The sequence below is a fragment of the Parasteatoda tepidariorum genome, chromosome 8 (assembly GCF_043381705.1).
Source record: "Parasteatoda tepidariorum isolate YZ-2023 chromosome 8, CAS_Ptep_4.0, whole genome shotgun sequence".
Lineage (NCBI taxonomy): Eukaryota > Metazoa > Arthropoda > Arachnida > Araneae > Theridiidae > Parasteatoda > Parasteatoda tepidariorum.
The window spans coordinates 82,013,465-82,039,223 of record NC_092211.1 but is presented as its reverse complement, the minus strand read 5'-3'; the positions used below and the strand labels follow the sequence as shown (position 1 = coordinate 82,039,223).

General features: G+C 31.6%; 2 protein-coding genes across 3 annotated transcripts in view; one reads left to right on the top strand and one right to left on the bottom strand.

Moving 5' to 3' along the window:
• The window catches only part of LOC107454668 (cathepsin S), a gene marked incomplete at its 3' end in the record, with an annotated part of 49,354 nt that extends 32,286 nt beyond the window's left edge, over positions 1 to 17,068 (bottom strand). For both annotated transcript variants that reach the window (XM_071184279.1, XM_071184281.1), the window contains 1 exon segment: positions 16,930 to 17,068. In XM_071184279.1, the coding sequence (XP_071040380.1) occupies positions 16,930 to 16,938 (9 nt within the window).
• Positions 1,103 to 23,653, top strand: LOC107454671 (uncharacterized). Its single transcript, XM_016071943.4, has 11 exons — positions 1,103 to 1,261; positions 4,754 to 4,939; positions 7,965 to 8,011; positions 10,342 to 10,473; positions 11,981 to 12,132; positions 13,782 to 14,043; positions 14,983 to 15,101; positions 16,971 to 17,062; positions 19,655 to 19,822; positions 21,870 to 21,939; positions 23,498 to 23,653. Exons 2-11 carry the CDS (start codon positions 4,787 to 4,789, stop codon positions 23,557 to 23,559), a joined length of 1,257 nt encoding a protein of 418 aa, XP_015927429.2. The 5' UTR covers positions 1,103 to 1,261; positions 4,754 to 4,786; the 3' UTR covers positions 23,560 to 23,653.
• The last annotated feature ends 2,106 nt before the right edge of the window (positions 23,654 to 25,759 follow it).

Below are 25,759 nucleotides of genomic sequence, written 5' to 3'. Positions count from 1 at the left end.
CCCCAGGACAAAATTATCTACCTCTTCCTCAAAGTGCAAAAATCTTATTTTCATGTGTTGTAAAAATTTTGAAGACCCTTCACATAAAATTGTAGTTTTTATATAGGTACAAAAAAATTCTCTGCAATTCTCTTTAAAAAATTAATACACTATACACATAAACACTATATTTTTTGTAAGAAATTTTAGTCGGGCCCCCTCTACCCGGGACAATTGTCCCTCTACCCCTCCTTGTTTAAGGGGCAAATGGGGCCACTGTGAATCTGTGGACTAAAGTAAACGTCTAAATCAGTGGCCGCAAAATGTGGATTATGGATTAAAAGTTGGAGATTAAGATAGATTGAAGATTAAAATAAGATTGGATGAATGACTATAGAACGTTATAAAAAGTTCTTCAGTGGAATGTTGGTGGTTTTTTCATACGAGAAAAGAACTTCACAGTTGGAAAAATTAATTTTGTTATTAATAATTAGACAATATTTCTTAGTATAACCACAAGTAGGATCATAGTTTCATAAACTCTGCATAGATAAACCTTTGAGACGAGCAATTAAGCATACTTATACAGAAGCTAGACAAAACACCACTTTAAAACTTTGAAACTACATATAAATAAGAAAATAAAAAAAATTCGACGTCTTGAAGTTTCAATAGTAATAGAGGTTATATAATCTTTCATATAAGCAGTTATTTCAACTATAGATATAAAAAGAAAGGTGCATTTATCTTTCTAATCCTAGTCAAGCCTCAACGAAAAACAAAACTCAACAATTTTACTTTTAAAGTTGCTCTTCAATTGTGAAAAACGTAAGCTAGGTTTTTTTCCATTTATAATTCAGTTATTTTTGGGTACTTTGAAGTTAAATCAGCCTTGAAATTTAAGAATGGTAAAACCTAATTTTTAGCTTTTAACGTCATTCCTTACCAAGCTAAAAATATATATCATATTAACTTTGTATGTCTGAGTTATTCAGTAATATTGGTAAGGTTGGTTCTTATCTGATTTAAAATAAGAAAGGATTTTTATCAGTAGATGACTCTATTAACATACGTGACTTTCAAAAACACATTTTTTGATGAAAAAAAACAATAATTTTAAAAGAAACAAAAAAGCAAGCTATAAAAGCAAAGTTGCATGATAAAACTTCCCACAGAAAATAGTTTACAATGTTTCAGGTTTTATAATCATTTATATGATTCTACATTTATTGTAGTTCCCGAAATTTAGACTTGTGTCGACAAAAATCCTTTATATTGGCAAGTGAGTAAATTTCTTGATTCGTTTATTTTTCCGCTGCTAAGGATATAAGTTTAAAATTCTTCTTGTATTTTATTTTATTTCATAACCGTCGTTAAACCACCAACACAATTTTTAAGGTTTACGACTGCCAATGTTCAACTCCGTAGCCTTGTAATTTTGAACCCAACCAAGAAGACAGTGTAACTCCTGGATCAAGTATTGGGAGAAATTTGCCTTCGTGGAGGACTTTTTTATGATACTAACCCGCATTTGCGTTACATGGAGAGGAAAACCACGAAACTCTCCCGCGGCTAGTATGACGGCAAGAGGACTGTAACCCATGATCCGTCCACCTATGAGGATATTTTACGTCGGCACTGTGATCGGTGCAAGTTGGGTGCGAAATTTGAATCGACCAGCAATCGCTGGGGTTCGAACCCGGTAAATCTCAATGGAAGGCGAACACTCTATCCCCTGAGCCATCACGACTCCTTCACGTGTTTTGTCTAACAAAGTTGTCTTTAAAATCTTAAACTCAATTCATTTATGGAATTTCCTCGATAGTAATGAAAAGTAAAAGTACTAGTCGCGTGTCTGTCTTAAACTCTAAAATTATTTTGAAATTTGGACAACGGGTGCTAAGGATATTTTAGCTCCGTATAATAAAACTCATTCAAAATCCTGAAGAATGGATATTCAGCTGGTGAGTAATAATGAATTTTAAACTTAGTATTAAAACTTAGCTTCTGAAGTAACTGAAATTTAAAAAAAAAGACTTTTAAATTTAAAATGTATTAAATGTATTATAATACATGAAAATTACATCACTAAGCCCACAAATTTATCAATTTCGTTGCAAATAAAATTTGGGAATATTTTTTTCTTTGTTTTTTTAGAGTAAGGTCAAAACTTAATTTAAATTAACAGTAGATTATACAATATGTATTCCTTCAAAATAGAAATTGATTATTAATTTCATTTACACGTACATACATCATCATAACAGATGTAGTTTACAGACGACTACACAAATTAAAGTATAGTAATAGTAAAATAGCTCACCATAAACATTGAAAAAATTGTGAAATTGTTGGCAATTTTCTGGGCTCGACTTTACGAAGGATTAATGTGCACTGCAAGAATATATATATATATATATATATATATATTTTTTAAAGTTTTGCTGGGATCACAAGTTTTTTAAGAGGCTACTGCTGTGAAGACAATTACATGCTTTGAATTCACGCTAGAATAAATAGATAAAAATTATCAGTAACTTACNTATATATATTAAAAAATAATGTAAACGCACCGGATTACATAAGCGCACTTCAGGGTGCCTGTACATTTTACCGTAAAACCTATTTCTACCGAAATGTTTATTAAAATTTATTGAAACTGACACAGTGATTTTTACAGTCACATTTGTAGAATCACTAATTCACTAAATATTATTATTAAAATTACGGTATAAAATTTTAACGTACTTATTCAGGAATTTTTTGAAAGTGCAGTAATTATAGCACATAAATCTCCTTCAAGAAATAAATTTTGAATTATAATTTATTTAAAAAAAAATTTCATAATAATAATAATTGTCTTATAAAGAAAAGAGTATGCTTATGATTCAGGACAGATATATTTAATTATATTTTATAGCCGGCGTTGAAAATCCGATCCAATTCTGAGTTTAAGATTGTTAATGTTCAACTTCATAGTGTTGTAATCTTGAATTAAGCCACAATTCCGTTACATGGGGAGGAAAACCTTTTACTGTTTGACTGTTGGCAAGGGGATCCTAACCCACGATCCATCTATCTCTCAGGATATTTTTACGTCAGCACTGCTGTTGATACGCGCCAGGTGCAGAATTCGTACCAACAAGTCATTGCTGGGATTCGAACCTAGATCACGTCATTGGGACGCAAACACTCTATACCCTAAGCCAGCGGATCGTATAGATATATTATCAATGTTAAGATTATAATTAAGACAAAATAAAGATATATTTATTTTAAAAATACTTTTTTTAGCATTGGCTTTTCTGTCGAGTGTTTCCCGAAGTTTTTGCCGAAGTAAATAGCACCTTATAGCGAATATTATGCTATTTTTTATAAATGTTGTGAATTTGAAACACTGCTAGATTGATGAAATTTATGACTGCTAAGCTAAGTTTTGTCTCTATTTAGTAAAGCTCTCTATACTAATTATGAAAATGATGAAAAATGTTAATACAAAGGATATTTACAGTTTTCAAAGAAGAAAAGCTTTTGTGATCCAATTTTTTAATATTTTAAAAATAAATTCAACGTCTACTCGCATAAAAGTATGCTGAAATCGAAAATGATTTTATGGTTTTAATAATTTTTATATGGGCAGAAACATTTTTAAAAATTAGGGTCATTTAATGACGTTATATAATTTTTTAATATTGCATTTAAGCTATTTTTCTACCTGTTCACTGTAAATTCTGTTGAAAGAAAACCGCTTAAAGATAAATGCTGATATTTGTTAAAATTTTTAATCACGCTACAATTTTTTTTACGGATTTTCTTTGTTGATTTAAGCGGTTTAAAATTATTTTTCCCAAAACAGTTTTTTTTTTCTGTTTTTTGTCCTAATCAAAAATGATTTAAAACTGCCCATTCAAATTTAAATTTTTTGCACGCTGTTTTGCTTACCATAAGACAACTTTATCTTATTTCTCGTATGTATCAGAAATTATGTATGGTTTTGAGGAGCGTATATATAAAGTGAGACTCGACTTCATTGTCGAATTGTTACTTGACCTCATAATTATCTGTATTTAGTTATAATTTTTCGGTAAGCTAAATCGAGAGACTTTTTAATAAGGGTCGTCCACCGTAGTTTTTAACGTTTTTATTCTTAAATATGATTTCAATAAGTAAGACCTTTAGGATAAAGACAATTTAAGATTTTCCTTCATGAACAAACAATAGACCTGCCGTGGCTCAAAAGACAGGGCGCTCGCCTTCGGTGACTGGATTCAAAACCCGGCGTTGACTGTTCTTTCGAATTCTGCTCTCGTCTCAGGGCCGACTTCAATGCTCGCATATTTTTTTTTTTCTTGAAATAGCAGAGTTTGTATTTTAAAATAATTGTCTGTTTAAAAAAAGAGGCATCCGTTTTTTAAACAACATTATTTTTTATGTGAAATAAACGGTTTTATACTAACACACAAGCTGACAATTTTTTTCTATAAAAAAAATTTTTTTTTTACGGTGTAACCCAGATATTGCTTTACGGTAATGGATTGTAAGCGTTTTGAATCTAAAGTATGACTTTTTTTTTATTTTAGTTAAAGAGCTTTTAAAAAAACCATAAATCCTCTCCTCTCCAAGAATACTATTTTGTTGCTACTGTATTAATATAAGTTTCGTAAAATTAAAAAATAAAATAAACGTAATAATTTTTATCTCTGTATCACTCTTCTCCTTTATTTTAATATCATTTTCCTTACCTTTTTTTTTATTTTTTTTATTTTAATTTCAGACCTGAAGCTAATATTTCAGAAATATCATAATTATGAAAGCTACTGAAAAGTTGGTATCAACTAATGCACTACTGATGTCTGTTTCTCTTTTCAAAATCCTATTAGTTAGTTTAAACTTCAAGTACCTATTCGCTTTTGAACCTAAAACCTTCTGCCAAAATACTGGAGTAGATATATGGAATTTTGTAAGTAAATACTGCCATATTACAATAAACTATGTAAGTAAATACTGAGAAATAAATTTGTGCCTGCTGCTCATTTTAAAGATCTAAATTGCTGACAATGGTAGTTAATAATACACAAGAAACTGGCCTCCCAAAACATGACGAAATTTTGAAAAATCAATTAAAAAATAATGGTTGCACAAAAAAATTAATGGTTTGCTGCTTTTTATCAGGAAACCAAAAATTTTTCTCACCAAGTCAAAAAAAGTAGTAACAAAGCTTGTCAACAGATGTCGCTGTTGCCTGAAAAAACTTTAAAACTATTGGACTATTCCAACTGAAATATTTGATTCGGCAATTTTGTATCCCAACTGAGTCACGTTGTTGCCGTTTCTTAGCTTTTCTTAGTAAGTAAGTAGCACCATCTGTTGTCAAAATAAGTAGTTAATTTAGATACGTAGTAAAAATAAATTACTGGTTTAATAAGCAGAATGCAGCAAACCATGCATTTTTATCTTTCTCCGTTCTCCTATGAGTGATATTTTTTATCATATCCTGGTTTGTAAGCAATATATCGATAAAGAAATCCTACACAGAGCTAGTTTAAGCACTTTTTATATAATTTTGGATACTCATTTTGTAATGAGGAGTTTATTGTTTGTAAAAGAGAACTCCATTTTAAGGCTATTCTGCTCAGTTTATTTACGTTTATCATATACTAAATGAAGGAACAATGAGGCGACCACGTACATGCATTCACGGACGTTAAAAAACTAAAACTTTATATTATATTTTTTATTTAAATAATTTTATCAACAAGAAAATGTACCTTAATTTTGATGATTAAAATTTAGCATCTTCTAATAAAATACTAGATATTAAAAATCTAATAATAAACAGCGCCATTGTGCTTGAAGCTCCATAAAAAAAAATTCCTTACGCCTTTAACAATAAAAACTTACTTTCCAAAAGTGTTTATCTAAAAATTTTAAAAAGAAACATTATGTTAAGGATCTATAACAATGCCCATCTTTCCGTCTGAAATGTCAAAGCTGAAGTATAGTATGACTTTGAGGTGCTTTTCCTCCTCTGAGGCACAACTCTTCTAGAGTGTAAGTCTGGGGCTGTCTGCTGCTATGGTAACAAGCGAGCGCAGATTTCTAATGGGGGTGAAAAGGAAGAAAGAAGGTGTCGATTGGTTTACTCACGACCACCTATGCTAAGATTGAAACAAAACTATTCACCCCACACCCCTATTCGAAGTGATCTTTCCTCGTAACCATAGTACCCGCCACGACGCGAGACGGTCGTCTAGAGGAGTTCTCCTGAAAGCCGCACTATACTTTACCCCCTCTATAAACCAGGTCACAATTCTAAGGACAATTCGTGTTTTATTAATTATTGTCGTTCCAGTTTTACCTGATTTGAAAATATATACCTGTTTTGGAATTTTATTTTAAATAACGATATGATGGTCATAATTCTCGAGAAATAAATATCGGATCGAAAATTCTAAAATTACACAGATGAAAAGTTTTCAAAAGATGAATTTAATGATTCCAAACTTGATCCCCTTAACCTCACTCGTTGGGGATTTCTTCAAATTCTTAGATTTTTTTTGAAGACTTACGGCTTCATGGATTTGGTATAGCCCCGCTATCCCAGATGGGATTGGAAACAACAACAATTCTTAAATTAATATTTATTGCATATTTGGATTTTTGGAAAAAAATGTCTGCAATTACAGGCTGTTACAATTTGGTTTTCAGACAGAGCTTCAATACAAAATGAAAAGGGGATACAAAGGTTTACAAAAGGTTTATTAGAAATACATATCCGATTGAAAATATAAAATTCAGCATGTTCGATATTTTGACCTTCCTTGAAAGTCACCTTAGCCTCAAGTTCTTGCGTTTCATATCATTGAATGCATCTTTTGGAAAGATTTCACACAAGTGTAATTTAAGAACTTTAATACAATGCTTAGATATTCGACTGTTTCTATGCTTTTGGAACACCCTGTATATACTTAATACAGAAAGCAAGAGTAGTAAAAAAATCGTGTTTGGTGTCATCTAAAATTGAGTCCTGGGTTCATAGAGAAAAGTAAAGTCCTTTAACTTTGACATTTCAGAGTGATAGATGGGTACTCTATTACACGGCGCAAAAAAATTAACGAACCACCTTGAATAACTTTTGGTCTAATGATTGAAAAGTAAGTATCAGATCAAAAATTTTAAAACTACACTTGTGAAATTTTTGCAAAAGATGCATTTAATGATACCAAATGCATCTCCTGCCCAACTGCTATGTCAAATACACTGAGTTTTATTTTTATAACCAGATTAGTATTCCTAGAGATATCTCCGTTGTAAGCCATTTGTATCCCATTTTGTGATTACAGCGCCATCTGTAAACAGATTTTAACCGCTTGTAATAGGTACTTTTTTTAGAAAAATCCAAATCTGCAATAAGTTTTAGTTTGAAATTTTAAAGCTTCCCCTAAGGGTGAGATTAAAAGACGAAGTTTGGTATCATGGAATACTTCGTTCAAAATTATTTCACAATTGCAATCTTAGATTCAATTGTGATAGATTCAATTGTGATCTTAGATTCAATTGTTGATACCATGCTTATTTCTCTTGTTATAATACCGTTATATCTTTATTGAAAATTGAATTTTCAAATCAGGGAAATAATGTCAATTCATATAAAACTAGTACTGCAGTAATAAATATCTCATAAATTTTACAGCGTTACTTGAACTCTAAAGCATAAAAACTACGGTTTCTGATTTATGCATATCAAAACAGTACTCTCATTATATATCCTAACCGTATAGCATTTTATAACAATAAATTTTTATACAATATATATTAACCTACAACTCTATTTAATTAGTCTTTGTTTATTTTTTTAAACTTCATATACATATCAAATGTTTCTAAAAACAAACGGTAATTCAAATAATATTATTACTTATATAATATTATATTCAAATAATATTATTAATAATATAACAACTAAATATTATTTCTCTCATCAGGTACCCTGTGATGAATACTACCAACCAGAGAATTGCATTAAAGATGAGTAAGAACTTTTATTGTTAAACAAACAAAATAATTTCGGGTACTTTTCTGTTAGCCGGCGAAAAGAAATTCAATTTTTTTTTTAATTATTTTATTTTATTTTATTTTAGAAGGTTAAAGAATACCTGATTTTGTTATCTGCTTATTTATTTATTTATTGCACTTTTCGGTTCGCGGGGCACAAGGAAATTCAACTTCTTTTCATTTTATTTTATTTTATTTTATTTTATTTTATTTTATGTGTTAAAAAATAAATTAAATAAAATAAAACTTTAAGAAAATGTTGGCGGATGTCTATATTTTTTGAGGACTTCCTCTTGCACCCGACTATTAGAAAAATAATTTCTCCACTTTTATCACACAACTTGTCATCTGAGTTTTTCCTTAACTTTAACAGAGCAAAAATTCTATAACTACACTTGTGAAGTCTTTTCAAAACATGCATTTAATGTTTTTAAAGGTAATCCCTGCCCAACTACTGTATCAAATACACTAAGTTTTATTTTTCTTAACCAGATGCGTATTTCTCGAGATATCTCCCTTGTAAACCATTTGTATCCCATTTTTATTTTGTGATTACAGCGCCATCTGTAATCGCTTGTAATAAGTACTTTTTTTAAAAAAATCCATATCTGCAATAAATTTCAGTTTAAAATTTTGAAGCTTTGAAGTTGGTATAGTTAGTTTTTTCTGAGTGATTTCGGCAGCGTAACTCAGAAAAGCAACAAGGCTCCATGGAAACGAGAGCATGTCCATAACTAGTCAGCGATTACTAATAATATAGCATGACAAAATTTTGGGATGTAGTTGCTTTCTTTAGATAAATCACTTAATACATACTCATACTTCACTTTCAATGAAATGACTTTGAATTTAGAAATTTTCTACTTTAAAAATTTTTAGGGGCTTAAACTTGCACAATATTCATTTTTCGTAACCTACTTTAAAGTTCAAAATAATGGCTTTTAAAGCCCTTGCTTCAACCTTTGCACTTCATGAATGAAGTATGAAAAACCAGTGATCTCTTTAGATTTTGGAGATATATCGTCAAATATCGATAGTTTAAAATTATCGTGAAAATCATACGCAAAATATTTTTGTGCTATATCGGAAATCCGATAGTTATTATTGACAAACAATAAATATCGATAACAGATAATATCAATAAATATCGACAAACGATAATATCGAGAAATATCTTTAAATGATAATATCCTGAAATATCGCCAAGTGTTAATATCGTTAGTAAAACTCTTTTCGTGAAGAAGAAAAAAAAATTTCTTTCCTAGATCAGTGTTTCATAGTTTAAGGACTTTGGCGACTAAGCTGTTAAGCTCTGCTTTGCTTGACGCTTTTCCGCTTAGTGGAGCTGGAGGTAAAATGGGTGCATCAACGGATACATCTTTACGGAAATATTTTGACCAAAACAAAGAAAATTGTTGTATTAACGTGAATATTAGAAAATGAGCTATCGAAAAAAAGGAGACCACTCTACTTCTAATTGGTACCAAAATCTTCTGCTAAAAGTTACTTTTTGCAATATTTTGAAAGAAAAAAAAATTGAAAAGGAAAAATTATCAATGAAAATCTTTGCATATATAGATCTCACTTAATTAAATTATCATTACTTAATATTGTTATACTTAGACTCTTTTATTTTACTTAGACAAGTAATCGAAATTAACTCAAAAAAAGTCTTATTAATTATTCATTTGTCTATTTGTGCACAAGGTGTGTGGTTCTCAGTAAAGTACAAATACTTAGGTAGACTTGGTTCTTACAAGTCATACCAGCTGAAATTCAGAAAATCAGTAGGTTTATATAGTTTTTCCAACTCTATTTACCACACAGAAAATACCTGATGTAGCATTCATATCTAAAGTTATGGTCCTCAGTAAAAAAGACATTAAAGAATTTAGACTTAGTTCTTACACAACTTCTACTTAAAATCTCTGGTCACTTATAAAATGAAACCTTCTACCTGTATCAGACCTTGATAAAAAAGCTAAGTAACTCAAACATTTTTAACTATAGCCAATAAATCTGGTTCAATTAAATCAAGAACTGGGCAGAAATATAGCATCGTTCTTTTCTGTATGATATATAATGTGAGGAAGGTTCAACAACCGATTGTCTGATTTAATTTCAACATTTGTGACAAATTCTCAATTAACATTTTGTTAATCTAAACTTACACACTTTCTTGAATCAAGTATCCAGTGATTAGACTTTTCAGATGTTTGCCAACTCTTTCGTTCTCACAAAAATCAATCAAAATATTTTTATAATCTCCTTTGCAAATTATATAAAAAGACTTCTTCTTACTTTTAGGGCTGCTTTTACAACTCTGGAGGACTTCGACAGATGCAGTCCTTCCTACTTGTCAAAGTTAGGAAGAAATTATTACCTGGGAGCATCAGGACAAAGAGAAACATACATGGAAAATAAAAAATCTTATTTAAAGTAAGAAAAAATAATTATTAGCACTCGTCTGGTATTTTAAATCACTGTTCCAAAAGCTGTTTTTCGAACGCTCTATCGTCATATGAAATTATGCTTTTTTGCGAATAATATGCTATTTTCATAACTGCTGTGCGTTTGCAACAGTTACTCCTGGCTGTTAGGTTAAGTTTAGCCAAAGTAAAGTCAGTGCTGTCGATGCTTATTTTGAAAATGGCGCAAAATATCTGAAAAAACCCTTACTCTACAAGAGTGCACAAGTATTTACAGCAATCAGAAATAGTACATTCGATCCAAAGTAATTTAATGTTTGACCTAGATTCTTCAAATGTATACTAAAGAAAGCTTTTACGGAACTTTTAGTATATTTAGTTATTTTTCAAATTTCAAACCAATGTAATTTTATGTCAGTTTAGCATTTGATACCTTTCTTTGAAGCTACAGATAGCAGAGGGGAAGAAGAGTCCCTCGCGTCACCTCTGATTATGCAATCAGTCTAGCTAGTTGTTACGTATCTTTCTAATTTTGTATGTAGTTGTATATAGCTTTATTTCCTGTATATAGTTCGTCCCGATTTTGTTTTAAGCATCTCACTTTGTCTTACGATTGTACATTTTTTGTAATCATGTTAATTGCCGTATATAGTTGCTTTGCTACTTTTTTTATATATATAGTTTTTTTGTTTGTGGTGTGGTGGCCGTCTTACGCTTGCGGCGACCAGTCTCGTGCTCCATCTTGCGAGTCCTAGAATCCAAATCCCACATCTCCTTTGCCCGTTGACGATGACGTACGTGTTCTCCTTCTCCGACGTCAAGCCATCCCTTTTTTTGTCACTCTCATTGCTGTGCAGGTACGAGCGCGCTCTTTGAGTCATCAGTATAGTGCGGCTTTCAGGAGAATTCCTCCCGACATCAGTCTCGCGTTATGGCGGGTACCATGGTTACGAGGGAAAGTCACTTCGTATTGGAGTGTGGGTGAATAGTTTTGTCGTGATCTTTGCATGGGTCAGCGTGAGTAAACCAATCGACACCTTCATTTCTCCATTTCACCCCCCATTAGAAATGTGCACTCACTTGTTACCATAGCAGCAGACAACCCCAGACTTTTACAGACAGCCGCACTATATCTTCCCAGGTGCCCCCTACAGGGACGGGATGAGGCTAAGCTACGTATATAGTTGGTACTTGTATTTCTCTTCATGTGTATTTTATCTAATCTGATTTTACTTCATTGCATTTTGCTTATTTTTGACGATGCCGACTACTCCAATTGGACGCCTTTTTCTTCACGACACTTCTGGTGTGATTTTCTTGATTTTCAAGATCACTTCTGACCTCACTATATCCCCTTTCCCTTTTTCCATTCTATTTCCTACGCATAATTCCATTTCATATTTTTTTACTTATAATTCTGGTGAATCGGTAGGTGCCGCCATCGGCAGCAGATTGTGTATACATCGCGAACTCGCATTAACATTTGATTGAATAATATTTTTTCATATTTTTTATAGGATCAAAATTATCCCTCAAGCACTTCGAGATGTAACTAATTTTAGCACAAAAGTCACCGTCTTGGGTACAGAAGTCGGTTACCCAATAGGCTTCTCTCCTGTCGGTCTTCAAAAGTTAGCTCATCCTGATGGCGAATTGGCCACAATATCAGGTAATGAAATTTAAGAATCATAGCAAAACCAAGGTAAAATTAATAGAATATAGGAAGAAAAAAAATTTTCTCCAACAATACAAAATATCAGAAAATAAGCTTTAATCAATACTATTTTATACATCATTCCGATGTATGTCTTGATACTTTTATTGATTTATACTTTTTCTCGATACTTTTACTAGTTTATATTTCAGTTAACTTCGATAGCGTCACTTATTTAATGATTTCATTTAATTGAAAGCGCATAAATTCTTTTGAAAAATTGGTTTATTTTGATTTCCAAATAATTTCACATCAGGTTAATAAAGAAAATTATTAGCACAACAGTATTTAAATTTGGTTTAAGCGCGTGTAGAATATAGTATGCTGTCTTATTATTATTGTTATTATTATTTTAAATTTGAAAGAAATTTAGGGTAATTGCTTAAATTTTATTTGCTTTGATTTCCATCAAAGATAAATTTCTTAATGAATATTAGCTAAATGTATGGATTTTTTAACTCAAAACACTTAGAAAAATTTAGTAAATTTTATATTTTTCTGCAAGATTAGGCGTACCTTACAGGTTATAAACAAATTTAATAAAATTATTCTCTAAACACTAATAAAGATCAGCAGATTTTATGTCACACTTAATCTGCACACTTCGCACTTTTTCACACTTCGCTCCCACCATAAATGCTTGTTCTATAGCAGCGTTTTTTTTTTCTTCAAAATATCAATTCTTTTCAACAACAAAAAAAATCAAGGAACATTTTGTTTACAAAATATACAATTCCTAAAGTTTTATAAAGAAAACATTTTATCATTATGTTACTAAACTTGTAATAAAATGAACGATCATCTTGATTTTAAAATAGTGATCGTTTATGACAGTTAAAATGGGGAACGGTTTTTATCTTTCTTGAATTAATTTTTTTTAAAATTCAATATAAATGCTAGATCTCTCCCTCTCTCTAACAGTCCCGTAAAACTGGCTATGACGTATATGTGTGGCAGAAGTTGAATTCTTGGCCATAGAAAGTGCCACTAGCAAACAAGAAGAAGCGCACCCCCGTCCTTAAAATAGGTTTGTCAGTATTGGCAAGAGGCATAAGACAACAACTAAAGCCGCCATGGCTCAAGGGATAGAGCGTTCGCCTTCCAATGAGGTGAACCGGGTTCAAATCCCAACGATGGTTGGTCGATACGAATTCCGCATCCGGCATGTACTGACCACAGTGCTGACATTAAATATCCACAGTGTTAGACGGATCATGGGTTAGAGTCCCCTTGCCGTCAGGCTATCCGTGGGATGTTTTCGTGGTTTTCTTCTCCATGTAACGCAAATGCGGGTTAGTTCCATCAAAAAGCCCTCCACGAATGCAAATTTCTCCCAATACATGATCCAGGAGTCCCCTTGTCTTCTGGTTCAAAATTACAAGGCTACGTAGTTGAACATTAATAGTCGTAAACCCAAACACTGGGTCAGTTACACAACGACGGTCATAAAAAAAAAGAAAAAAAAGAAACAACAACCACTAAATTTAATACTACTACTGTCAAATATAATGCTTTGAAAACAAAATATGTTTATTTAACTAAAACTGAGTACAATATTTATTGTCTATTTTACTTTGGCTTATATTTAAAGTTGTAATTTCTAGGTTTACAAAACTATAATGGTATCTTGATAATGAGTAGCTATGCCACGCATACCATTGAAGATGTTGCTGAAAGAGCCAATGGATCCTCTTTAACCATATGGATGCAGACTTACATCTTGAGGAATATCTCCCATACATTGGAAATTATACGGAGAGCTGAAAGGAGTGGTTTCAAAGCATTAGTCATCACTGCAGATGGAAATCTGAATCCTACAGAAACATGTGGTGCTAGGAATGGTTTGATCCTTCCACAGGGAGTCGAGTAATCAAAAAAAATTTTATATACATTTATAGATTAATTTATCTGCAGAAAAGCACACAAAAATTATTTGATTATCAAACATTAAAAAAACAATTCTGATAAAAGTTTGCTTTTATGAACGGATTTTTACGAATTGGAATGCAAATTAAATATTTGAAGGAACATGCCGTAATTTTTTTTAAATAAGTGCAGGTGATATTTCAAATGAAAAGGCAAGGCAAAGATACGTATTTCTACTAAGTCTATAAGCCTCTGTAAGGTGATAATACGTAAGTTACACCACTAGAGTCATCTATTATTTAGAAATTTATTAATCATATACTAGCATACGTCTGTAGAAGCATAAGTTCCAGATTCCGAGCATATTTGAAGCTGTATAGGAACATTAACAATCCACGAGGGGATACACAGCACTTAATAACTATACATCGAGTAACGGCATTTTGTTATAAATTTTAATAAAGCAAAAAATTCCCTCAGAAGCCTGTTGTTGGCCAAATGGGTTTCGGCAGTTAAGGCTCTAAAATTCTGTGACCAGCGTTATAATGGCGGCACTAGGGCCAGCGTTGCACACCAGCAGCCTTTAAAGCCCAAAAAAGTTTGTGTCCATCGATTTGTAGCTGAATGGACTTCAAACTGTCGCCAGAGATTCAATCCCAGTTTTTAACAATGACAATTCAGTACTTTAACCTTTGGACCACCACATATCGCTCATCAATTTCAAGATTATTCAATCAGATATCCTCGAAAAAATTAGCAATTACTTTTCGTATTGAAGGTAATTTTCGTTGCAAATGGATTTTATTTTTAAAAAAATAATAATTAATTATATTTATTTTCAATGATACAAACTGAAATTCTATTATAGCTTCATAGTGTATAGATATTGTTTTACTTTTTATTATTTTTAGAAATTTTACATGCATTTTTATCTTATAGAGTGATTAATGTTGGCAAGGACTTTTTAACTGCTATGGCTCCAAATGCAACATTCGATGACATTGCATTCATCAAAAGTAGGACAAATCTACCAATTGTTGTTAAAGGAATTCTGTCAAGTGAGCAATTTCTTTAAATGTGTTTTCTAGCTAAAAAACAAACATAATCTAATAGACGTTTGTGTTAACATGAGAAATTAGTTACACTAATACTTTTTGTAAACAAGAGTCTCAAAGTTACACAACTACTTCATTCCCCTGCCCGTTGACATCTACTGTCCACACTAGTTTAGTCCAACGTCTTACTGAAATGTGTACTGGCGTGGTGAAAAAGCAAGATTTGCCGAAATCATAGTAACAGAAAGGGGGGGGGAGTCAACAAGTCATGTAATCTTGAGATGCCTCTTCTATTTATTGGGGGGACAGGAAAGTAATGTCATTTCAGAGCATTTGATATTTGTTATCAAGATTTCATTTTTAATAAATAATGTATTCACCCTAGTTAACAACAATCTTTAAGACTCCCCGTGTAGTAAATGATTACTGGTGCTCGTTAAATCTGTCGAGTTATAAAGTCATCCATGTTCCCATAACAAATTAATACCTCTGGGGTGCATTTTGGAATGGACCCACCCTATAAACGGGTGTGACGTATGGGTGAGGCAAAAGTAGAATTCTTGGCCTTCAGGCCATTGGAAAACAAGAACAATCGCAACCCCTTCTTCCTTAATAGCTGACGACAACAGCAACAACCTTTCAATGCCAGATCGAAAATGAATAAAAATGGATTGAAAAAAATTAATTGGTTTTTAAGACTAACGAATATTTAATGCGCTGAAACGACATTACTTTCCGGTCCCTCCAATACAAAGATTATAGCTACCGAAAATCATATTTAAAGATCAAGAAAGAATCTAGAAAAGCACTTCAGTTATGATACATTAAAAAAGTGGGGGGGGGGGGAGGNGACAGCATGTAACATATTTATAAAAATTTTGCTGTTGTCTAAAAAGTTGATTATTGTCAAAAATGACGCATGAGAAATTTTATTGCCAAAGATTCTGCGTGTTCCGCAATCCTTAACGTATGTCTTTAAAATCAGTGGCAGAACTGACGCATGTACTTTACCGCTCTCAAATTAATATTCAAGCAAGGATAACACAGAAATGCAATCGAAATTAAATGCATCTCTACTGTAAAGGCATGACTCATAATATAAAAACCAGTTTGGTTATCGCAAGAAAGGTCGAAATTTCCCTTAAATTTCATCGGATAAACAAATGTGTTTTCGGCTTTTAAATATTATTTATAAATAAATATTATTGTTATTAATTATAAATTAGTATTATTATATTTATAAATTAATATTATTATTAAATATTATTCGACGTTTAAATATTATGTGTATACTGTTCTAAAAATACATTTTAAGAGCGAAAGTTGTAGATCCCCTTGTATATGTCATAAATGAAGCACGTAGTTGGAGGTATTAAAAGCTGCACACGCCGGGATAGCCTGGTTGGTAGGGCGCTGGGCCAATGTCTGAGAGTTCGTGGGTTCATACCCCGGGGGCCCATGTAGTAAAGTGACTGATGCACGTTAAATCTGTCGAGTCGCAAAAGTCCTCAAAATTCCCATAACAAATCAAAACCTCTTGGGGTACCGGATTGGAGATCGATCGTTCTCTGATTCAGGTCAAAATTACGATCTGTGGATGAATGAATGGATGTATGAATGGGTCCGCCCTATAAACAGATGTGACGTATGGTGTGGCAGATGTCGAATTCTTGGCCATAGATGGCGCCACTGAAAAACAAGAAACGCACCCTCTGTCTTAAATTTGCTCGGTTTCACCAAGCAGGCTTGCTACTGTGGCAAGTGACATTAGAAACAACAACAACAAAAGCTGTAGAGTTAATTTAGCACAATATTTTAAATTGCTACTTACCTTCTTCATTCATTAACTGCTTCAACATTTTTATACTGTAGCGAGAGATGCAATCAAAGCTATCCATGCGGGTGCTTCTGCTATATTGGTTTCGAACCATGGAGGTAGACAGATGGATTATTCTCCTGCCACGGTGAGAAATAAGTACATTTGCTGAAATTGTATCTTGTAAATGATCATTTATTTACTAAAAACTGACCTAAGTTTTAAGGGGGTAGTACACAGTAGAAGCCTGAAAAAGAAGGATTTTTTAATGAACTTTGCAGCTATTGTGACAAACTTGATACACATTTTTTTGAAAAATCTTATTTACACATTTTAATCTTCATTTTATCATGTCACAAATACAAAAATTTAGACAACTAGCGGTTATATAATATAATGTTTATTACATATTTTTCTTAAATTTTCCGTAACTTGCTGTGCTGATAAGTTGAAAATAATCTTACAAATTTTATTCCGTTCTGATTTTTTCTAATGAATGCAGTTTTCGTTGCACGTAGGATTCAGTAAAAAATAAATTTTTCACAAAGGGATGGAGTTTTGAAAAAAAAATTAAGAAGATGATATTAAATAATTTACATTTTCGAAAATTACTCAAAGTCAATCAACGCAATCTTGATATTTCTACCTGCAACTGGAACTATAGTTATAGTGACCACTTTATCAAAATTTTATAGTGAGCATTTTAACAAAATTTTTAGTAAATCTGCTGAAAGCTGTATTGAATAGAGATACAGCAAATCAGAGAAACATAGTATTTCGAATTTGAAAATGTGTGTTAATTTTGTAAATTTTCTTATGTTAAGAGGCTAAAAATCTTGGACGGACCCTAAATAAACAGTTTAATTAAAAAATTTGCAAGAAAGTTACGTAATTTGAGAAGAATTGGGAGGAGAAAAATTACACCTAATTTATTTCTTACGAAAGAATTGGTTTGGCGACATTTTTGCTCACTTGGCGATAATCTTGGTAACTTGGCAAATAGATAGTTCTGGAAAATTCGAATTTCGAAGTGATATGTGTAATATTTACGGAGTTATGCGAGAATTACCTAGAATCATGTCGAAATTACCGGGGTTTCCTCGCCAAGGCTATATAAATAGAAGATAGCCACGTCAGAGAGAGAGAGAAGATTATTAGTCTACTTGAGTCTATTACTATTAGTCTACTTTACTATTAGTCTTGCCTGTGTTAAAGATATGAAATGATTTAGCTCATTTTCCCTTATGAGGCTGCAAAGCTTGTGTTTCGTTGTGTACTATACACTGTTCTGTAATTGAGAGCTTGAAATAACTGTATTTTCTGAAAGATTCTGCAAGTAAATGTGCGGAGTCTTAACAATTGTTTTGCTCATCTCCAGTCAAAACGAACTCCTATGCCCGGTACATTTTTGGAAAACAGGGAAAGTAAAATTTAAATAAAAATAAAAATATTGGAAGTAAGTAAGTAGCAAGTAAGAACTTAGAAAGTAAGTAGGTTTGAAAAGTTATATTTCTGGAATTACTTTGTCGCTTTATTTCACAAAGTACTTTATATTTTTGTACGAAATATTTTATTGAAATTGGACTAAAGTGAAAATTTTCTTAACGGGATGCACAAAGAGTTTCTATTATTATTTACTTAATTTAGTTCAATTCGTCCTAACCATTAAGAAAACTTTGTTTATTGAAATTAGTTTTGAAAATTATTGAAAACCTACGACGGCTATGTGCATTCGAACATTCTTTTTTCAATATAGTTCGAAAATATTGAAGTTTGAACCCATCATTCCTCTTAATTGTATTATACCAAGCACTAGTGTTCATCTCAATTGGAGATGAATAATCAGTCCTTAAGACTAAAAATTTATTTGCAAAATCTTTCAGTATGTAACTACTTCAAACACTTAATTACAGCTTAAATAGCAGTGTAGTACACAACAAAACAAAGACTTTATAACCTCAGACCACTCAATGAACTAACTCTAGTCAGAACACAGCTTGGCGAGAAAATGCCGGAAATTTCGTCAAATCTCGAATAACTCCGTAAATATAACTCCTATTTGCCTTGAAACTCGAATTTTCCGGAACGACCATTTTGACCAAGTATCACCAAGTCGCAAATATAATCGCCAAGTCAACAAAAACATTTTCAAACGTCCTCTTTCCATAAGAAATACTTTAGGCCTTATTTTCGTTCTTAATTACGCTAAAAATTACCAGACTTTCTTACAAGTTTTCAAATTAAACTGTTTATTCAGGGTCCGTCTGAGATCCTTAGCCTCATAACGAAATATTTACAGAATTATATACAAATTTACAAAAGCGTAACAACAGATCCGAGTAAATAGCATATTAAGTTTTGTAATTAATATGTTTCGGGATCAATAACAATACAATACCTTCACAACAACAACAACAAAAAAAACAATTCCTTTTGAAATAAATTCTGAAAAACATTTTTTATATTCTCGTCTTCCATTTGACTGTTTTTTAAGAACTTTTATTAAGATGAGGTATGGAATAAATTTTTAAGCTTGATCGTGTATGTAGCATAGATAAGCTAAGAACTGAAAAAATTAGCATGCACAGTTTTTATTGTTGAATCGTAACTACAGCTAGTTAATTAATTTAATTATTTTAATTGCCTTTTTATTTATTCGCCTCCCATATAGCTTTATAAATATTTTTTTCGAATTTGATGTACAGTATTTAAATCATAGACTTTTGTCTTTTTTTTTCAGATCGATGTTTTACCTTTCATTGTAGACACTGTAAAAAAATATTATCCTCATATTGAAGTCTACGTAGATGGAGGCATACGAAATGGTTATGACATTTACAAGGCTCTTGCAAGGGGTGCAAAAATGGTTTTTCTGGGACGACCCATAGTATGGGGTTTAGCATATAATGTATGAAATTCCTTTTATTTATCATAAATATCTCTTACTTTCATAATAGGTTGTATGAAGAAAAAATATGTAGAATTCAAAATAATAAGATAGAAATTTGAAGCTGTGATCACATAGCCGAACATAGTGATCACGTAACCGAAACAAAAATACTTTGCTTCATTGCAAAATGTTACAGAATTGGCCTAAAGTATCATTTTTTGTGGTCACAAACGTATATTTCAATTATTTTGAAGCATAAGTTTAACTTTAAGTTCAGAAATGTAATGTTTATATGTAAGTAACAGTGGAAAATTACTTATGAAATGCAACTAATAACCCCTTCCTTCTCGCTCCCGTGAAAAAGACGGGGTGAGGTTTCGCCCTCTATTTCTCGCTCCCGTGAAATTTCCGAGCTGGAGTGTTCAGTAGTAACGCGCCAATAAGAATAAAACTAATTCATTTCTTTCTCCCAGTAAGCATGTCATTTCTCATTTTACACACCAGGTGGCAGTACCAGGATATCTTTAAGGTAATTGTAGATAGTTAGTTTATTTTAAACTAGATGTCAGCACAAGATGTTTGGCTGTCAGAAAAAAATAGGCACTTTTACGACCGTTTTCGTGAAAATTAACCGATCGTTAAGGGGTTAAGTCTCCCGAAATCTAAATGAACACCTAGAATAAAGATTGGGTTGAAAATTGAATCATTCGTATCTATTAGTTATAGAAAACAAAGATTTTCATCGTAGAAAATAAAGAAGGCGAGGGAAAGTCGAAAATAGATATGATAGAATAGACAAATAATATGAAGAGGCAATAAACATAAGACATGATTTTATTTTTTAACACAATACACAATATGAATGTGGCGGAGCTTTTCTATTGTTTCGACTCCTGTATGTTTGTTTACGTCATAAGTAAGGCAATCACCGAAGCAATGAAAGAGGTTCAACCGGTTCTGTTACGTAATGATCTTTGCTTTGTGTCATATCGTAGACAGTGGTGTTGTGGCTTAATTTCATTTTTCCGCATAATACACAACTCAAGTCGATGAGAGCCTCTTGATTGTTTCATCTTGAATGTTTGTTTGCCTCACGAAAGGCCTCATAAGTTCGGTCAATTCAGCGCCGACGAAATGAAACCGGTTGTGTTACGTAATGAGTTTTGCTTAGTGTATTTATGAGGACGAAAAAACCTCTTCCCAAGCCTTAGACACGGTTTTTGGTTATATGCAGAGCTAAAGACTTGCTTTTGTGAGAAAAATATTTATATTTTTCTTTAAGCTGGGTTAAAAGTTAACTTGTAGTGAGGCTTTCAGGAGAACTCCTCCAGACACCCGTCTCGCGTCGTGGCAGGTACTATGGTTACGAGGAAAGGTCACAAATCAAAGAGGGGTGAGAGAATAGTTTTGTCTTCATCTCAGCGTTGGTCGTCGTGAGTAAACCAATCGACACCTTATTTTCTCCATTTCACCCCCATTAGAAATGTGTTCTAGCTTGTTACCACAGCAGCAGACAGCCCCAGACTTTCAGTCGGGAGGAGTTCTCCTGAAAGTCGCAACATCAATAATATAAAAGATTGACTAGTTAGCCGCTGCTAGGTAAGTTGAAAATTTGCAATGCGCCTTTATAAGCTTCAAAAAGATGTCCAGCAAGAAAATCAAGACTTTGCATTTGGAAGAAGCGTTGAGTGGCTTGCGTGACATTAACATTGCTTCTGTCGATATTCTTCAAAGCCACTAATAGGAATCACTAGTTACGAGAACAGGACTGTATGGAGGGTGGTCAATGCGCTGCCAATAATGTAATTTAGCATTACGGAATGTGGTCTCGCATTGTCATCCATCTGACATTGATTGTGATTGGCCAGCCTCTCACGTTTGGTGACATTCATATAATAACTCGAAAATATTTTGGAACGATTAATTTTTTACTTTCTTTATAAGTTGTATCTTTAAATTTAGATATTGACTCTTTGCAAAAATTTAACTCTTTTTATGGGGTATTAAATTATTGCCCTCGAATATTCAATATTTATAATTCCGGCAAATTTCCTTTTCGTTTTAGGGCTCAAGTGGTGTCAATCAAGTGGTGGATATTATAACAAGTGAATTTCAAGAAGTTATGACTGTGTCAGGTGACCAATTCCTTCTTCATTACATTAACGGATTTTTACTTAATTAAGTTTGAGATAATTATTCTCTCGAATAATTTCGCGCAAATATTACATTCATATTTCTTAGGTACAAGATATTAACGTGAAACAATGACGAGACATAAAAATTTTGAAACATAATTTCTTTCTTTTCATTTTAATGATAAATCATTGTTCGAAATTGTTTCGAATTATTGTTTTAAAAAAAAACCCAGGTAATATAAGGTTTTTGATAACTTTGACTTCATCCAACTTATTTTAAGTCAATTTTCCAATAATATCATATTTATAAATAATTTTTAATCAACTCATATAAAATTTTACTTATTTTGGTATTGATTTAAGTTAAAGTTATAATCCCCACCTCTTCTTTATATTACTTATTAACATTAACAAATGATATTTAACCTACAACTGCATAAATTTCAAATTTCTTTAAATAAATATAGGGAATTAAAGATACGATTTTATTAAATAACTGAACCAAAACTTCTATAGGCATTTTTTTCCAGAATAAATTTTTATACCAAAACACTGTTCAAATAATAAATAATACTCTTTCATCGAAGGAATACTAACAAGATATAAAATCCAATTTGAAGTAAAACTGAATTTAAAAGAATGCGATTATTATTACATTCCATTTTCAAACAAAACACTATTAGTTTACAGCGACAGTTAAAAAGTAGACAGTTAAAAAGCGAAACAGAAAAAAGGCTATGCTTACAACAAATTTTTTTTTATTTTTTCGTTTGATTCGGGTTTTTGAGTTTTCGAAATCAAACATTCCAACTTAGTTACCTGATTTTGACGATATTTTCTCAGTTGTTCTTATAGTTCAGGGGTGGCGAACCTTTATACACCAACGTGCCATTTTTTCTAAAAAAATTTTTAATGAAATCACAGACGTGCCGTCAAATAATTTTGACTTCATGGTTATTGGGAAAATAATAATACTAAATACTATCAACTCAAAACTCTTTATCTACATTGAAAAGAAAATACATTTTGCAATGTCTCAGTTATACGCGTAATTCTAAAGTAACATCAGTGGGACTTCTGTTCTTGCAGATTAAATGACAAATAACTTTTATTAGGTTGTAAGATATTAGTTTAAGCAGGACTGTTGATTTTTTTGTTAGTTATTTATTGTTAGCTTGTTTTTTATGGTTATTAATTGTTTTTTTTTAAGCATTAATTGTTAATTTTTTTATTTATAATTGTTTATTATTTTGTTTGTTTTTTGTGAATTTTAATTTAATTGTTACATATGCTTCATAGTGTAATAACATTTGTGTAATAACAATTCATAGTACAATAACAATTGTGATCGGTGGTGTGCCCAAAATATTGTGTCGCGTGCCATTGGTTCGCCATCCCTGTTATAGTTCATTAATGAACCTTCTCATCCTCGCATTTTCATGGTTAATTCTTAAAAAAAAAAATGCTTTTAATATTTTAGAAAATGTATGTTTAGTCTTATTCTTATTATTTATTTTTATTATTATTGGTATTATTGTTTTTATTATGTTTCTTGCAGGTCACACACATCCTAGTCAAATTGTCAGAGACAGTATATTGCCTCCTTTCCCAACATTTTAGAGACGAAATCAGGCGCCAACATTTATAAATTCCTAAATAAATAAAAAAAAACTTCTTTCTCATTTTTAAAGCAATAAAAGTTTACTGAAACTTTTGCGTTGGACTATATTTTATGTATTGTAGTGTAACTTTATTCTTTTAAGATTTAAAAAGTTCTCCTTTGAATTTTATAATTTTTAACAGCTATGCATGGACATGGAGTCTAGCCAACACCTCCTAGAAGAAGGAAGGCCTCAGCGCGGATCAATTTAGTAGTCCGATGTGAGGACGTTAACTGCGCAGTACATGAAAAATAAGAAATATGTCATAACGTTCGGGGTACTAAGCTGCGCAGTGGTTGAAAATACGAAATATGTCATTGCGTTTGGACTACTATAGTCTGTTCAACGTGAACTGATAGTGAAAGTAAACAAAGCGGCGTGCTATTTGGCGCAATACCGTTGTCAACTTGGCGTCGGAATAATGATAAATAGCGCCTATCAGTCAAGCAAAAATTCTACTTTCAAAAACCTATTGAATTCGAGGTTTACAAACTGTTTTTTTTTATAGGTTAAGTGGGTATATTTTTCTTAACAAAAGATTTTGTGAGACATATAAAAAAGTTCCAAGTTTCTTTTAGTGTAATTATTTTCGTTATACTTCCCTTAGAAAAATACAGATAACAGTTTAAAAATACAAATAAATGCAGTTCCTTCAAATATAAATCAATCGGTGAAACATTAAACTATTTTAAATATTATTTAACTTTTAATAAATTTTAAAAAAAATTGTAATTATGAAAATAAAGAGTATTTTTTCAACATATTATTTCATTTCTATGCGACTTTTACGATGGGATTATAAAAGTTATGTTTTGCATAGATATTTATGCAAAATATATTAAAACTAATTTAATCTAAAATTTAAAAAAATCAAAAATACATTAAAACTATTCTCAAAATAAAATTATGTGCTTACTGAAACAATTAGAAATGTATTTTCATGTACATATTTTAATTTTACACTTTCTCATTTAATTTTAAGGTATCAAAAACCGAATATCGTTTTCGTTTTTCCATGAACGAAATTGCCCATTCAGCGAAGAAAACGTTGAAGTGGCAAACGTTGGCGATCAAACAGCAACCCTTATGTTTACTTCCACTATCAGTTCTCGTTGAATAGACTATAAAGGATATTTATGGTAACCCGTGCTGAGGCCTTCTCTTTTCTAGGAGGTGTTGGTCTAACAGGGAAACGCTAAAAGATATCAACAATAGCAGCATAAGTCGCAGGCAAAACTTTATTCAACTTTTATCTGATTTACTTAGAATAATTAAGCTATATTGAAATAAGAACTTAATAACTTCAGAATCGAGGAGTTCAATTCAGAACATGGCCGTTGGGATTCTTCTAGCATGAGCACTTTTGTTATTATTAATTTTTCAGTGAAAATATCTAATCCCAGCATTTATGAGATTACTCTGCGCTTATGGAAAGCCACTAAAATAACTATCACGAGATCACCCTATTCACATGATCTTAATTTTGTGACTTGCTTTCGTAAAATATTAATAAAAAGAAAATTTACTCACACAACCCAAAATCATCACTCTTGTTCAAATTGTCAATCAGGAGGAAATCATTACATATATCTAAACTAGACATAGTTTTCTTTCATTCCTTTTAAAATTTGCATAAAACTTTTGATTTAATTAGAAAATTTGATTTAATATTGTTCAATACCTGTCACGCTGTATAGCAATATAAAACCTTGATCATTTTATTTATTTATTTATTTATTATTTACTTATTTATTTACTTTTATTTATAATTACTTTTTTGCATGTAGGGTTTTTACACGAGCGTATGGATACACATTTTTTACATATACGCTGCAATGCAAATACGTTACATATTTTACGACATTTTCTTAGTTTCAGTTTTTACTTTTAGTCAAACTGCACACTGAGGGAGCTAGCGAGATGCATACTAGAGGCGAATTCTTGTACCTTTGTATTACATGTATGCATAAGTTCCGCATTAATGCAAATTTATGATGATTTAACGCTTGCACGTTTTTTTCCCTTTTGCACCCTCTATCCTAGGCTTAGCGTAAATGAAATATTTGAGGGATCACATGGATTTATTTTCTATAATCATTAATCACTATTTTGTAAATAATTATAATATTGAAATATTATAATGTGCATAAATTAAACTA

Bases quoted from the DNA above. Each gene is read 5' to 3' on its own strand.
- LOC107454671 (XM_016071943.4), top strand. From the start codon at position 4,787: ATGAAAGCTACTGAAAAGTTGGTATCAACTAATGCACTACTGATGTCT. The intron at 8,012-10,341 runs GTAAGAACTTTT...TCTTACTTTTAG, and splicing joins GAGAATTGCATTAAAGATGA to GGCTGCTTTTACAACTCTGG. The intron at 17,063-19,654 runs GTGAGAAATAAG...TTTTTTTTTCAG, and splicing joins TGGATTATTCTCCTGCCACG to ATCGATGTTTTACCTTTCAT.